This window comes from Falco peregrinus, chromosome 8 (assembly GCF_023634155.1).
Source record: "Falco peregrinus isolate bFalPer1 chromosome 8, bFalPer1.pri, whole genome shotgun sequence".
In the NCBI taxonomy this organism is placed as follows: Eukaryota; Metazoa; Chordata; class Aves; order Falconiformes; family Falconidae; genus Falco; species Falco peregrinus.
The window spans coordinates 61,132,923-61,148,679 of NC_073728.1; the positions used below are offsets into that span (position 1 = coordinate 61,132,923).

At 41.0% G+C, this 15,757-nt stretch overlaps 1 protein-coding gene across 1 annotated transcript in view; it reads right to left on the reverse strand.

Moving 5' to 3' along the window:
- The window catches only part of SPOCK1 (SPARC (osteonectin), cwcv and kazal like domains proteoglycan 1), a 324,191-nt gene that overhangs the window by 91,218 nt on the left and 217,216 nt on the right, over positions 1 to 15,757 (reverse strand). The window contains exon 5 of the mRNA XM_055813067.1: positions 12,492 to 12,624. Within this exon, the coding sequence (XP_055669042.1) occupies positions 12,492 to 12,624 (133 nt within the window). The remainder of the gene's footprint in view (positions 1 to 12,491; positions 12,625 to 15,757) is intronic.

Genomic DNA, 15,757 nt, shown 5'->3' on the forward strand with positions numbered 1-15,757 from the left:
ACAGTACCTCCTCACTATTATGTGTATAATATCAATGTGATTTCTTCCTAACAACAAATAAACACACTTAATACAATGAAATAACTTTATGCATGACCATTTTAAATCCTATTTAGTTGTAAAACTATATTGCACAGATTTTTTGAAATATGAAGAATGTGTTCACTTGTGCACTTCATGCCATACTGACAACTCGTTGAGTAACGTCAACCCCAAGATGCATTTCCTAGTCTAATTATGCTATAGGGACACATTTGAACATGATGCACAATATATAAAGATGATACACACATAAATCCCATTATTGTTAACGGAAACCATGTGCATTGCACCTCCCACACCGTTTAAAAACTATGCCCCACAGAAACATTTAAACAACAGGTTCATACTGTGTAGAATATGAGTTATCTAAAAACTATTCTTCTGCCTGCTCTACTATAAAGGAACAGAGAACTGTTTACAAAGATCGAGCCTTACAGCTTTGGTCCCTTTGAGTTTCTAGTCTTTTCTTTTGAATACTAGAAGTGTAAAGCAGTCTGTATCATTCAAATAATCTAATTTTCCAATCCACCTTCATTAACATTGCTGGCTGAAGCCAATTACAAATGCCTTAAGGCTTACAGCCTCATAAGCATAACGTGACAGGTCAAATTTTATTGTTTGCTCCATCCATCATTACTGACACAATAATTCAAAGTACACAAGGCACAGTCTACTCACTGCTGCTTCTTTCTCCCTGTGCAGCTGCTGTAATTTTAATGTAGAAATTTATTAATAAAGTACATTGTCTTCTGTCATTCAGTGCTGGCTTCTTCCACGCATGTGAAAAGAAAAAGCCCCAAGTTATGCTTTTCTTCTAGCAGCATCTAACGTTTCCTCCTTTGGGGTAACATACCCAAAGGAAGTCATTGCCGGTGATGTGTTTCATCAACAAATAGATCTAATGCAATGGGGTAATGAGAATTAAAAAACCAAACAAACAAACAAGAAAACCCAACCCAACCCCAAAACAATTTAGCCACAGAACCACCAACACCAGGGAAAAAAACCCCAGAAAACCAAAACAACTCACTTTTGGAGTGATCTAGAGAACAAACCAAGATGTCCATTTACTGTGTAAAACATGGTTGATAGGCCTACATCTTCCAGCCTAAAGAAGGGCACATAACTCCATTTTTCAAGACACTAATGAGATGCAGTCTCATTTAAGTCAGCAAGACTTCAGCACATATATTTAAAACCACTCCCTAGAAAGAGGTTGTTTTTCTGAGTTTTTAGAATACTGAGCAGCCAACAGCGGGACTGTTACATATTCAGACTTCTAATTATTGGCAGTAGTTACCTGGGTGCCTAGATAAAAACACTGCCTTCAACACTGTAGAAGCTTGTAAATGGAAGAAGAAAAATCAGTGACACGTTAAGCATTATTTCATCTCTCCAGAAAAAACATACGTGGGCAAATCAGAAAGGCATAGGGAGCAAACATTTCCTTTTTGTGAGTTGGGCGGCGAGTTGCCCTTCTTCAGCATTGGGCTTAGTTATGTAAAAAGTCAGTCCTACACACACTTTAAAAAACCGAAACCTCCACAAACACCAAAAGCAGAATGAAGTACAAATCTAGATTTAAATTGTTTTAGCATGCTACAAATTGCCAAAAGAAAATCCCAAAATATTAATTGTTGTTTCTCAATACCTTGGCAAAGACTATTTTAGACATGTATGACTCACCCCACCCCTCCCACCATCCTTTACTCCTCCCCCTTCATAGTGGCGTTGGGGGTAATCTGGTAGCAATTGATATGTAAACAGGAGGAGCTGCATTATCATATGACGTGTCTAATTGCTAAGTGTCCTAGAGACTCTCGATGGGTAAACATGGAATGACTACCTCCAACTCAAGGAAGATACATTTAAATGAATTCTATCAACTGAGTTCTAGTCAAATTAAATGAACAAAATAATTATTAAAAAGGCATACACCACCCCACCCACCCATGCTCAACAATATACTCCTTTTGACTTGTCTAGAAGTTATCACCCGTACTCCCATGGGGTAAAACTCAACCACCACCATCACCACCACAAAAGCCTGCACTTCGGCAGGACCAAAGAGACGAGCTCTTCCAGTTGCTTCACAGACCTGTACAAGTATTATCAGAGCCATTTGGGAAAACTGGCTTGTAAAGAATTTAAGGGAGTTGGATGTGTGAGAAGCAATCTGATACTGCCCGAAACTTCATTGCTTCCTCTCCCTCAATGATGGTGCGCATTAGTTGGAAATCTGAAGGTTATTTTATTCTGCACAGGTTCTTATGCTGCATTTCCCAGCACGGTATTTATACATCCTACTGCAGATATTGAGACGGCTGTATTTTTTTTTAAGAGAGTATAGAGCAGTGCTTTCTCTATACTCAAGTTACCAAAATAATACGAAGAATGAAATACTGCTTGCAGCAACACACCTAATAGAGACATTTTACCACAATTGCCCCCAGATTCTGTGGGCTTAACTTGATAATTAAAATATTCAACGCTGACAATCCTTAACTATGGTAAAATAACAGATTCAGGAATTAAAGAAAAAGATACAGATTTAGAAACTGACAAAATACGTTAATCGCAAAGAACCCAGTCTGTGCAAAGCCAAATTGTTTCGGACTGAGCAATGTTAGAATATGGAGAAACCAACTAAAAATATCCTTTCCCTGCTAGGCAAGGTTGGAGAGAGGAGATAAATATTGTCATACCCCAATTAGACCAACTTGCTTAACCCACAGTTGTTAAAACTTGGAGGTACAACTTCGGATACATTTTGCTTTCTGTCAGGACCCTTTGCTCACTGATCCCGGTAGAAATCAAAGTGTTAGGAATTTTGTCTCATCTTTCTTAAAAGAAAATATACTAAGAAAAAACAAAACCAGGCTGTGATCCATCTCTGCCTCCTGAACGCCTCCAGTATTTCTTTATGCAGGATACAAGAGATCAGCAGCCTTCAGCAGAAACACAGCAATCCCCTTCTCTTTCCAACACTGACCAGTGGCTTCAACAGAGTTTTAAGCAGACAGCTTCCCCCAAAACAATCTGTATCCTCTGTGTAAGAGGATTCTTCATGGGATTAAAAAGACTTTTTTTTTTTTTTTCCCACTGCAGAACTGCATTAAGGAAGGCTCCTGCTCCAAAGACTAAAGGGATAGCAACAAGCAGTCTCTGAAAGAGCATCATATCTTGCCACAGCAATTTCTCATTAATTCATAGAATCTCAAATGTGACAATATGACAAAGCAGCCTTTACCCTGTAAAAAACTGCCCAGAGCATTTGGTTTTTTTTCTCTACCTGCTGATTCACTGCAAAAGCCTCTGTGTTGCCTTTTCTCACAATTCACACTACACCAGGTGAAAAATCTTGCTAACACGTATATATTCATGGGGTTTAGCTAGGAAGCTGCCACAGAAGTGGCCACAATGCACAGATCAGTGGTTATGCAGGCCTAGTTTTTCCCAGATCAGATATAGAATTGGTAGAGGATTGTTTGGGATTTTGTATTTACGATCTGACACCACTGAAAAGCAAAAGCTTCTCCACTTCAGCATAAAACTAAATGGGATTTGAAGGGAAGCTCAGGAACTTGCTGAATTGCATGGTTATTTGAGCGCGGTTCAGAAGTTGTGTTTCCCAGCGCCCTCGGAGTTTAACAAAGTTTATCCCAACCCGGGGAAAGCACAGGTCTCTCTGTCCTGGGCTCTTTATGTGTGGCCAAAACAGCTCTACAAGGCAGCACTGGAAAGAACGCGGGAGACAAAGCCTTTTCTCAATACATTAGTTGACCAAAAGATAAATGTTCTCCTTTATACGTATATGCAAAACCACCCCTTAGACATAACTACACCAAGGCACTGGGCATGGATTACAAAGCACACAAGATTTGAGATCTTAGTTCTGATTCTCTGCTCATTCCTCGAGACCACACAGAAGGGGGAAAAAAACCCCCAAAACCCAAACAAACGTATGAACAGCAGGACGTCTTTAGGACAGATAGCGCTTCATCAAGTAATGTGGCTCAGCCGATGCTTCAGGCCAAACGCACCACGCAGCTGTGACAGGCACAGCACGGCGCCGCGGGCGTTTGGCCTTCTGAGGGACAGAGTTTGTCACCTAGGACCTGACTACGCCATACCAGGTTCATATAGCTTTTGGATTGTAGGATTCGAGCCTCACTGGCCCAGAGTACAGGCTGAAGGAACATCAGCCTTATTGGGAACACAGTAGCCCAATGTGCTGCAGTCAAATGAGCAATCTTACAACGGTCCTCAGCATTGGGCAGGTTCCAGTTCTCCCGCAGTCCTCTGGAGCTTCCCTGTTGTTATTTATGAGAAAGAAAAGCCTCGTGCCAGGTGTATTGCTACAGTTAGGACCCTCCCTGCAACAAAATGACATGAATAACGGAATAGGAATGAATCTTGAAAAACTCCTACTGGGATAAGGAAGTAGTAATGATGCTGTAAAATATTTTTCCTGTAGAAAAACTCCATCAGAACAGTCATATCCCGTGAAAGCTACCAATTTCCACAAAAAGATATTTGAATACTCCATTAAAAAACCTGACCAGCTTGATCAGAAAACTCCAGGAATCCGAGCAGTGGTGTCTTACACATGACATCGGAGCTGTTATGTCTTACACAGACACATTTGGTTTACACAAACATCACACTGCCCCAACCCCTAAACCATGCATGCTTTTTGCATCATGACTTCAGCGTAGCAATCCTGGTATTTTATTAAGGGACAGTCCAGCTCTTTCCACACCAGAAATGAGGAAAATGCAAATTGCCCAGCATCACAACATCGGTCTGTGGAAGAAACGGGTAATGTATGGGATCTGCCACGTATAGGTCCCAGCCACGACAGACCGCGTCAGGCCTGAACGCTGCACCTAGAGTGGAGAGCTGAGCTCCTACATTAAAGAGAAGATGATGAAGAAAAAAGAAAAGTTGGAGAGGAAACAATAATTTATTCTTGTACCTCCCACCAACAATCTTCAAACTTTGTGAGGGAGCAGATGCATAAGGATGACAATTTTCTTATCCATACATTTCTTTAACCATATCCTACCTTTTCTTACTCTTCCTGTCTTCTCCCTCTCCCTTTTCCTTAATTTTCCCTTAAAAAACCAAACCAAAGTTAGAAGTTAACACGTTTTTAATTCAACTGTGCATCTGAGGCCAGGCCAGGCCTTAACACTTGCTAAACCTCTGCTGAGCATCTTGTTTTCCATCAGGAAAGGCTGAGTCACCCATTAGACAAAGCACGGAGAGGGAAAGGGGTGCAAAGGCGCAGCTGGGCAACAGGACCCCGCACCTAGAGGACAGGTAATCCACCCAACAGCTGCATTATGAAAAGCCAAACCATGTTGCACTAATTACTCAGCACTTGGACACTTTAACAAATATTAGTTAATTGTGCTTCTCAATACAGTCTCCTAATTAAACATAGCAGCCTTCCCATTGCACACATTTAACTAATAGTGTCTCTTTATTTTGGTCATTATTTTTCTCTCCTGTTTTAAGATTGTTGGAAAATCATTTCTCTGGTACATCCCTCAATATCAAATTTGTTATCTAATGTTATGGCAACAGGAGGTGATTTTTCCATTTCCAAACAAAAAGAGACATGATCATGGACTTAATTAGTTTGTAATGATTTAATTAAAATTTGCAGAACAACAATGTACCTAATTAGAAGAATGATAATTATACCAATGTACCTTTCCATCTTTGAAGGGACCATTAGTCATTGAGGTGGTATGTTTTGTAATTTAAGATCATCCTTATTTTCATTTTCTGATTAGTTAAGTGCAGTCATCCTCATGTTCAGGTAATTGCTTTATTAACTAGTTTAATTAAACTTGCTGTAAAACTGACAGCTACAGAGTTATTCTTTTTAATGTGTTGATGACAAAAAACATTAACTAATTACACAGCGCACTTTGCAGGGCTTACTTACCTTGTAAGCTTAATTCATTAGCACTTTCAGGAGCTTTGAAAACTTTGACTGCAATATACTATGGAAGTGCTTTAACACAAAGCACAATACATCAGAGCATTAAATAGAGCTGTTATGCCCAAGAAACAGCAATTTCTCTTTTCAAAGTTTAGAATATAGGAGAGAGAGTACGCATTTAAAAACATTTGCATTTCAAGCAGTAACTAGAGACTCAGTGATATTTTTGGCAAATGTAAAGCCCATAGAGATCAAAGTTAACAGGAAAGGGTGATAAGAGTTTCTAAAGTTTCCAGAAATATAACAAAATTATGCAAGTTCAAAAAAACGCCTGGAACAATTGCTGGAAACAGGGTATGAGGACTGAGTTGATACAGGCCACATCTGTGTTCAAATCCTGTCACGCACAAACACTGAATTATTGGTGTGACTAAAGAATCCCATCGCTCAGAAGAAATCGTTTGTCACCACAGCCAAACACCTTCACCCCCTTCAACTTTAGCACTTCTGCGAAGCAAACGAAAAAACCCCGATCAGCAGTGGAGACAAGCTTTGAAGACAGTCCAGAAAAAGAACCAGAAAGGTTTAAAGTGTGAACAGTGGTAAGGTTTTTCAGGCAGTACAACTCCCACACACAAAGCTAAATCAACTTAAGATCCATCAAAGCACTCAGTACACTGTGTCTCCTATTGTGATAGTTTAGGTGACACATAAACCCCTTGTAGCACAGGATCTGGACATAGACTTCTCATGATTTTCAACATTTTCCTCTTTGCCTTTGTGTTGGAAATCAACACCTTTGAATATTTTCCAATGGAATTTGAAAGAGATAAAAAGATTCCTTTGACTAGCCCTCAATAAATTAGTTGAGAGGCTGAAGGCTTCTATGTATTTGGCAGAACTGAGAGACCAAGTTAAAAATCCTAAGCCTCCATCTAAACCGACCAGCAAGCTTAAATGTGGTGGTTTATGGTTTACTTTTTTTTTTTTCCCCTCCTATGACCCTTGTATTATGGAGTGCTTTGGGCTGGATCAATCCCCCCAGTTTTATCATGAAATCTTGCCTCTAGGACTGCAATATCTTTCTTCACGAGGAAAAACTCATGAACTAAAAAATAAAGTTGGTTTTGAAGAAAAGTAATTCGGTTAAAAAAACTCCAGAAAGTCTGCTGCACTGACTTCCTGAGGATGCTTGGACCTGCTGTTAATGCACCATGTTTGCCCGAGTGAGGATCCATGATTCCGTTTCCCCCTTTTTCCACCCACAGTCCCAGTTACTGAGCGTCACCAGAGACGTTCAGGCATAACAGCACATTGCAGTTATGGCCTTCAAGAATATGCCACATAGCTCATATTTCTGCTGGGCCAGTAACGTTTCCTCTGCTGCTCTGCAAAAGGCTGCCTTCAGAGAATACTAATCTCTTATAATCGAGGTGGATGGGCACAGTCAGTTCCCAGAATCACCAGCACTATAATTAACAGAAGCAAAATGCTTTCTTTCCAAATGCAGTCTCTGCAGAAAGCACTAGAACAAAGAGCGTAACAGTTTGAGGATTATCAAACAGTGCAAACCAGCAAGATGATAATGCTTTTGCTGTCTTGCCATAGAGCCTTTGTGAGTGGAAGACTGTATTATCCAGTCAGGAATGACCAAGACATCATTTAAAAGAACAACAACTAAAAAATGCATTTCGTATTACTTTCCTGCAACTGAAACCTTAAAAGATTTCTTGAAGTTTTCATAAAAAGAGAACAAATCAAAGTCCTCCGGATTCCTCAAGCTCTGCTAAACATCATTCCAGATCAAGTTCTGAAGTCTTCATTTTGCTTTAAGGTCTGAAACTGAACTTTGAAGGAGTAAAAACCTCAAAATGCCAAGCAATGATACAAGGAATACTCAGGACCTGCTAAGAAAGAAATTTCAACCCAAGCAAAGTTGAAATGGAAAAGGAATACTCTCCTTTCTTAAAGAGCAGTATGTCTGCTCCATTATCAGCTTGCCTTATCTAAAGATATGGATATCTCCACTTTTGCATAAGAATCCCATTAGTCCAGCCCCTTGATCCCTCAGCCTAATACCCTGCCACGTGGAAGACCCTTAAAAGTAAGAAAGCTACAAACGAGTAAGAGTGAGCAAATTAGAAACAGAACAAATCAGTCCTGCTGGACCACACCAATCATCCCAGCTTCTGGCCACCACTGGCTTCAAGAGTCAGTGTGCTGCAGGTTTGGCAGCTGCAGAGGTTCCATTCTCCATGGACTGATATAAACCCCACTTGTATCTTTGACCTGCCCAACACTGTGCTGCAGGGAATGTCACAATTTTATTCTAAGCTGAAAAAATAAAAAACACTCTCTCTGTTTTGAAACCATTGCCTTATAATTAGGAAGTACAACATTCCTTTTCCAATTTTAGGCACGATGTCATGCAAAATCATGCTGTAGTGTTCTAGTTAATTTTGCCTCTCCTCGCAGGTTCCACACCTCTGACAGCCATCACTGCCCTTCTCTGAGCACCTCCTAGTTCTACCATGCCAGCCTTGAGACAGAGTGATGATAACCGAAGGCAATGAGAAGTCCAGGCATTTGCAGAGAAGTGTAATAATGTTTTGTGCTTGTTCCCAAGCCCTTTTTAAACTTTATTTGCATTTTTGCATGGTGGTGATCATTACAATTTTTCTGAAACAGCCAAAAGTATTATGAGATCAAGTGGCTAAATGAGAGCCTGTGATGTGCAGGTTTCATTATTTCCCATTAATGCAATTATTGTGGATTTACTGACACCCAAATTTCACCTGTATTTTATCAGTCAGTCATAATTTCTGTCATATCATTTCCTTCTCATTCATTTTCACCTCAGCTAACAGTTCAAAGCATGGAAAGCGCAACCTGCAGTACCAGCACTGCTGAGGGGTTGAACGGCCCCCGGCCACCAGCGCAACACTTTGATGCTGCTGTGCCAGGTCACCAACTGTAAGCTCAAACGCTGCCTCCTGCCCCCCCCAGCAACCCCCAAAAATCAAACCGAGCCAGGACGGATCAAAACGCAGGTGTGTACGTGTCCACTGCCCGTCAGCCTATGCGAGTGGATGGCCAGTACACAGTTTCAGAAGACTCTTTCCCCTCCTGAGATACAGCAGCTACTCTCCATCTTTTGTTTACAAGCTTAGCAAGAATCCTTTCAGTTGCCCAGCACATCATTACACGTTCACAAAGCAGCTGATGCAGAGCCAGATAGGAATACAGACAAATGCAAAGCAGCGTGGTATTTGCCCACACTCCAACGTTCACCTTTTTGCATTTTCACGGTCAATACTAGAACATGCCAGCACTGCAGTGCCAACAATAATACTGGCCAAGAGCACAGCATAGGAAAGAAAATTACCAAAGCAAAGCTTTTATTTTAGTGACTTAACAGCAAGAAAAGAGGGATCACATTGCCTAGTGAAAATAATGGCAAATTTGAGGGGAGCAGTTGTATTCTGTTCATAAAAGATACCAGAAACCCACGACCATCACTGACCATAAAAATGTTATTTGTTAGGACGTTACAATACACCGTTTCATTTTAATGCTCTGCCTAAAGTATTTTCAGCTCATTTACCAAAATTTGTCAGGAGGCAGGGGGAAAATCAACAAAGCAGAGCTTTTAGAAGTTGTAGAGAGACAGTGACATTCTACAGGTCAGCATAATAGCCCACTCACAGATTTACAGCGTACCGAGGAGTGAGAATACCAACAAGGACTGTGGTGGGTCGACCCTGGCTGGCTGCCGGGTGCCCACCCAGGGTGCTCCATCACCCCCCTCCTCAACCAGGCAGGGGAGAGCAAAGTTAATGAAAGGCTGGTGGGTCGAGTCAAGGACAGGGAGATCACTCAGCAGTTACCATCATGGGCAAAATGGACTTGACTTGGGGAAAAAACAGTTTAATTTATTGCATTCAAATCAGAGCAGGGTAATGAGAACTAAAACTCAAAACTTCAACCAACCTTCCCCCCCCCCCGACTCAACTTCACTCTGTTTCTCCCCCTCTCCGCCAGGGCTGTGGTCAGTCCATCGCAGCTGTCCCAGCCACCCCAGCACCGCAGGGAGGGCTCCACAGCCCCACCATGAGCTGCCCCAGCGTGGGTCCCTCCCACGGGGTGCAGTCCTTCAGAACAGACTGCTCCAGCCTGGGTTTTCCATGGGGTCACAAGTCCTGCCAGCAAACCTGCTTCAGCAGGGGCTTCCCACAGGTCACAGCCTCCTTCGGGCACCCCCTGCTCTGGCGCGGGGTCCTCCCTGGGCTGCAGGTGGGCAACTGCCCCACCACTAACCGCCCTGGGCTGCAGGTGGGCGCCTGCCCCACCACTAACCTCCCTGGGCTGAGGGTACAGCCTGCTTCTCTGGCTGCAATTTGTTGTGCAGATTTTGTTTCCCTTCTTAAATATGTTACCCCAGTGGTGCTACCACCATTGCTGATGGGCTCGGAGGTGGCCAGCAGCAGATCCAGCTGGAAGCCAGCTGACATTGGCTCCGTGGGACATGGAGGCAGGTTCTCACAGAAGCTGCCCCCTGCCCCTGTAGTGCCCCGCTACCCAAACCTTGCCATGCAAACCCAATACAACTGTATACAGCAAAGAATGACAGTATCGCTATAAGCATCTTCTCACTATTGCATAAAGATTAAGCAGACACGTATCCTGTCACCAGGACTGGGTATTACAGAAAGATTACCCATCAGCATGAGACTGGAAGAGCCTTCAATCAAAAAAACAAATTTAGAAAAAACAGCTACAAATGTGCCATGGGACAAGCAATCACTCCTGTCAAACAGTACTCAAGAAGCAATGAAACCCTGCCTTCCCAAGGCAGCGGTAGAGAACACGCACAAAATTTGTGGAAAAGAAGTTGCTGCTGGTGAGACACCAACAAGATGCTGTAATTTTCAATTGCTAGGACAGGAGCACAGTAATGAAGATGAGACAAAGTTATTTCAGAATGAATCTTTTTAAATTCTCCTTTAAAAAAGAAACCAAACCACTCACAGGCAACTTCTGAGAGGTATGCCTTTGATGGGCAAGCATGTCAGCTACAGGGTCGTTTACTGTCTTCATTAGAGCTGTCAAGTTCCTATCATAGTCACAATAGTTTGGTGAATTTATGACAGTGGCAGAATTTCTGGTGAAAAAACATTTGGATCTTATGGTAAGAAATACAGAAGGTGGGGAAAAAAAAGACTAACAGAGATGCAGGTAAGATGCACAGAAATGAACTCAATAGGATGACAGAATATGCAATGAAAACTATTTACTACAGATTATATACTCTCAAGAGTTCAGACAGAAAAAGTTGTTTTCAAAGCGAGCCCAATTTTAATCCTAAATACCAATGATAAATTACTGCATTACACACTCCTAGAGAGTATTAAAGAGTAGCTTGTTTAACATGCAATTTGGAGCCCTTTTTCTGCAGCCTATGTGTGCAAAGATGAGAAAGTGTCTGCTGATGTGCTCCTTTGGCCGTGCAAATCCTTCAGCCAGAACAGAAGAGGGGCTTGAATGAATTAGCCATGGCAGCATTTTAATATTTGTGTCCATTAATGGATGAATAATTAAAGCCACCCAGCTGAGAAGATAATGTAGCTGCAATATCATCATCACTGTTACATCACAGCAGACTTCTTTTTTTTCCCCCCCCCGAATCAATTTATTTCCATGGATTCTGAGGGGGCTGTTTGGATTTTAAAGGGTAGTTTTACTGGCTGTCAAGCCTTACCTTGCCTACAGGAAAAGAAAACCTTAGGGGGGCTCCCTAAGCACAGCTTCCAGCACCTGAAGTGCTGTTTATGGAACATGGATCTGAGACACGGAACGCTTTATTTGATAATGGGCATTTGGGCTGCTGAATGGTTGTGAAGCCAGTTTCTTTTATTGAGTCAAGCCCTAAGGTGATTTTCAATATAACAATGAGGCAATTTATCCCCACTGGGTTATGGGAATTTTTTTTTATGGTACCATATATGCTGCATCTGGCACACAAGCCTATTAAAACTGTGGTTTAAATGAATTGTAATATGTTATACATGCAGTCTGGGGAAAAAAAATAATAATAATAAAAAAAACTATCACAGAATGATGATACTGCCAAGTTATTTTACCATTTGGAAACCAAATCTTTATCCCAAAATCCTCATCTTAACAAGCCACTCTGATCAAATGAATTTTTTCTGTTGCATCATCAACATTGAAAGCGTTCTACTTCAATGGCAAGAATCAATCATTTACAGAAACATGAATCATGAAAGTCACAAGACTCTGATTTGTCATTCTGTTTTGTTGTTTGTCAGATATGTAAAAACCTACATTTATCAGCACTTTTTACACAAAAAAATATTCCAAATCTAAATTAGACTGGAATTTAATACTGCTAGTTAATGAACGCTATTTCATCTTCATACTGCAGCCTGAACGACTGCTACCAAGAGGATTTCAGGTCACAAGCAGAACCTACCTTGGTAGTGTATGTATGTCCATCAGATCCACAGACAGCGCTGGTGTGTGTCACGGGGCAGGGCTTGCATTTCACGATGTTAGCTGGTGCAGTCCAGTGCTTCTGGGCCAAGTTTCCTTTCTTTTGTCGAAGGCTGTAAAATAAGAAACGACAGGGTTTTTTTGAACATGTTTGTATAAAACAGAAGAATGAAAGCTTCATAAGGCAACACTGGGTTTTCAACAAGATTTAATTTAAAGCAAGTAAATTAATAGCTTCTAACAATGCTTCTATATTATGGCACATCACAGCAGGCAATCTAAAAAGTCATAAATTGGTAGGCAGCCCTAGATTTACAATCCTTGGCAGCTTCATTTGGATTTATAACTACAAATGACTTACACTTAAGGATACAGCATTTTGTTGAACTACACGGCACTCCTGGTGAAGCAGGCAAAGTAACGTAGCATCAGGTTATACTTAAGAGACACTTTCACCAGCCCTTCTCTCTTGAGAGTTGCCAAGTTAACTGTTAAGGTAGGGACAATTTTAAAACGAAATCCTTTGAAAAACATTGCATTTTATATTACACTTATAAACATGTATAAAAGTCACTGAACAATTTTGTCATGCTATGTGCGATGGTCACTCTCTATGGGTCAGCTACTGAACAGCTGTTATCCTCGGATCAATTCCAGTCCCCCTGGGAATGTTCTGAAGTGACAGAGAGCATCTCCAAATCTACAAATGCATTTGTACCACGGGAGTGACTGCAGTTGTCCTCAAGTCATGGACTACTCAATTATCGCACTTAAAATGTCTATGAAAAAGACAGCTGCTCCAAAAACTTACTGCAAAATATGTGCAATTGATTCCGATTAATAGCTCATTTTCCTGTCATAATGAACTACTTGACTGATAGGACATTAAGTAATTATCACCAGCCCACTGTTGTAAGCTGATTAAAAGTTTGCTTTAGAAACCACAAGCCAATGTTACAATGCAGATTCATTTTGGCCATGTGTCCTTGTCTTTCACTTGAAAGCATTTACAAAGGAAGGCAAGGCATCGCATCAGCTTTGCTGGAGACTGTTAAGAAAAATAACTGCCATCTGTTTTTGTACCACTGTGAAAAAAGATATGATATAACAGTTCAGCTAGAAATACATTTCAATGTGCCACTGAATGACTTCATCACAGTTTTAGAAAAATATATACAGATATTTTTTAAAGCAATTTCACTACAGCTTGCAATTTGCTACACAATACTGACTCTGATGTAATGACACATTCAGCTGCTAAAATAATAAAGTAGTCTATTCTTTCATCTCAGTTCTAGTTTTCTTCAAGTCTAACCTTTGTCAGTGATGAACAGTACTATTAAGAAGCTTGCGTCCACAGAAGGAATCCAATCATGGTATCATAAACTATGAAAATAGAAGCCCAGTATTTAAGACTAAATTCCCTTGTTATTTTGAAGAAGTTTTCTTAATGCAGAGAGCAGCTTTCTCTCTTTCAGATGCGTTTTGCCTTGCAGAGTTACCATTATGCCAGATGCTAAATGCTGCAGATGGGTGGTTGCTTGGCTTCAAACCGCCAAACACAACTCCACAGATGTGCTCTCTGCGCAAACCATTTATTTAAGTTTTCCAGAGTAAATGACTTTTCTGCAGCCCCCTTGACTCCAACAATACTTTGTTACAATAATATAATTATTATCCTATTTTTCTCAAAGTGTTTTGATTCCTGGCATTTCTTTTGTCTTTTTAACTTGAAAAGAAAATTTCCTTATTCGCTTTACTTATGCTCCCGCACTTCTAGAAACACACAAACTCAGTCAGACACATATCTGGATACAGTATTGTAGATACTGATGAGCAGAGACTGGAGACAGATGTGAGAGGTTCTGTGCCTCTCCTTTGCAGGCTGAAGAACAGATCATGCTTGCTTTGTGCTTTTTTCCCTTTTCATAGACTTTGATTTCCGCAATCTCAAAAGACAGACACTTCTCTATACGTAAAATTACTGTGAAGAAATTTTAGGATTATAGAAAGACAGCTACGAAATGTTAAAACTTGAAGTGTATGATCTATGCCATCATCATCACAGCCATTAGCCACAGAGCATGCAGGATGGAGATGAGCGACTGAACTAATGAGCACCTCATCAAAATTAAATGTAGATTGAAGTTCTTAGCTAGAGTGATGCCTAACAAATCACGGGATCGTCAGGCTCCGAGTGGCAAGTACAAAATACACTGTACAGCATTTGTGGACTAAACTACATTCAAGCATTTTACACTATAAGCTTAAAAGTCCATCGCAGACATGGTGCTCTGCACAGCCTTACACCCCCCATGCTCTTAATTTCATTAATCCTGCCTCAGTCCCTTTAAGATTCATATTGCAAAGCCAGTTTCTATTGGAAGATTCTTCCGGAGCTAATGATGTTTTCTACTCTCCCACCATCACTTTAAAAAAAAAATAAAATTAATTTATCCATTTCAAGTCATTTCAGCAGCTCATCAAGCCTGGTGGCCCTTTCCCTCACTTTGCTGAGAACAGAAAAGCACACGCACAGCCTTGGGTCTGGAGCCACGTGTGGGAACTGGAGCCCCCCCCTTAGCTGGGAACCCAAGTGGTTTCTCCTGAGCGTGATTTGCAGCATTTCACTTACAGATGCTGATGGAAACATTATTCTATTCCTCCCCCACATTCATCTTCAGGATCTTCTTTTGATAATAAGAGGAAATTAAATATCACTTTCTTTGAGACAATAAATAACAAGAAGTACTCGCATTGGAGTACATCTCCAAGCACTTTATTCTTTTAAAAAGAAGAATTTAGCACTTTTAGTAGCACTTCATGTGATGTGCATAACAAGGCAGGGGATTGCTGCAAGAAACCTGCAGCGATCCGAACACCTGCATGTGCGCAGGGCCAGCAGCGTGGTGCACAGCCATCCGGGGTGCAAGAAACAAGCTGGGCTTCAAAAATGAATATATTCAAGCTACAGTTTTGTCAGAAAAAACAGGGCAAAATGCCACCATATTCAAAGCAAAAAAATATTTTTTGCCAGCTTGGCCAAGTAAGCAATAGCTAAAAGTTTTAACTGGATTCCCAGATTCCATACCCCACCAAAAATATAGGTAAGCACCTATTTCCCGGGGAGAACATCTGTTTTCCAAAAGTAAACATGCATTTTCCTGGAGTGATATTTTGAGAGGCTGGATAAAACTTTTGGAAGCTTTTCAATCCTAGAACCCCTAACAACACATCAAACATCCA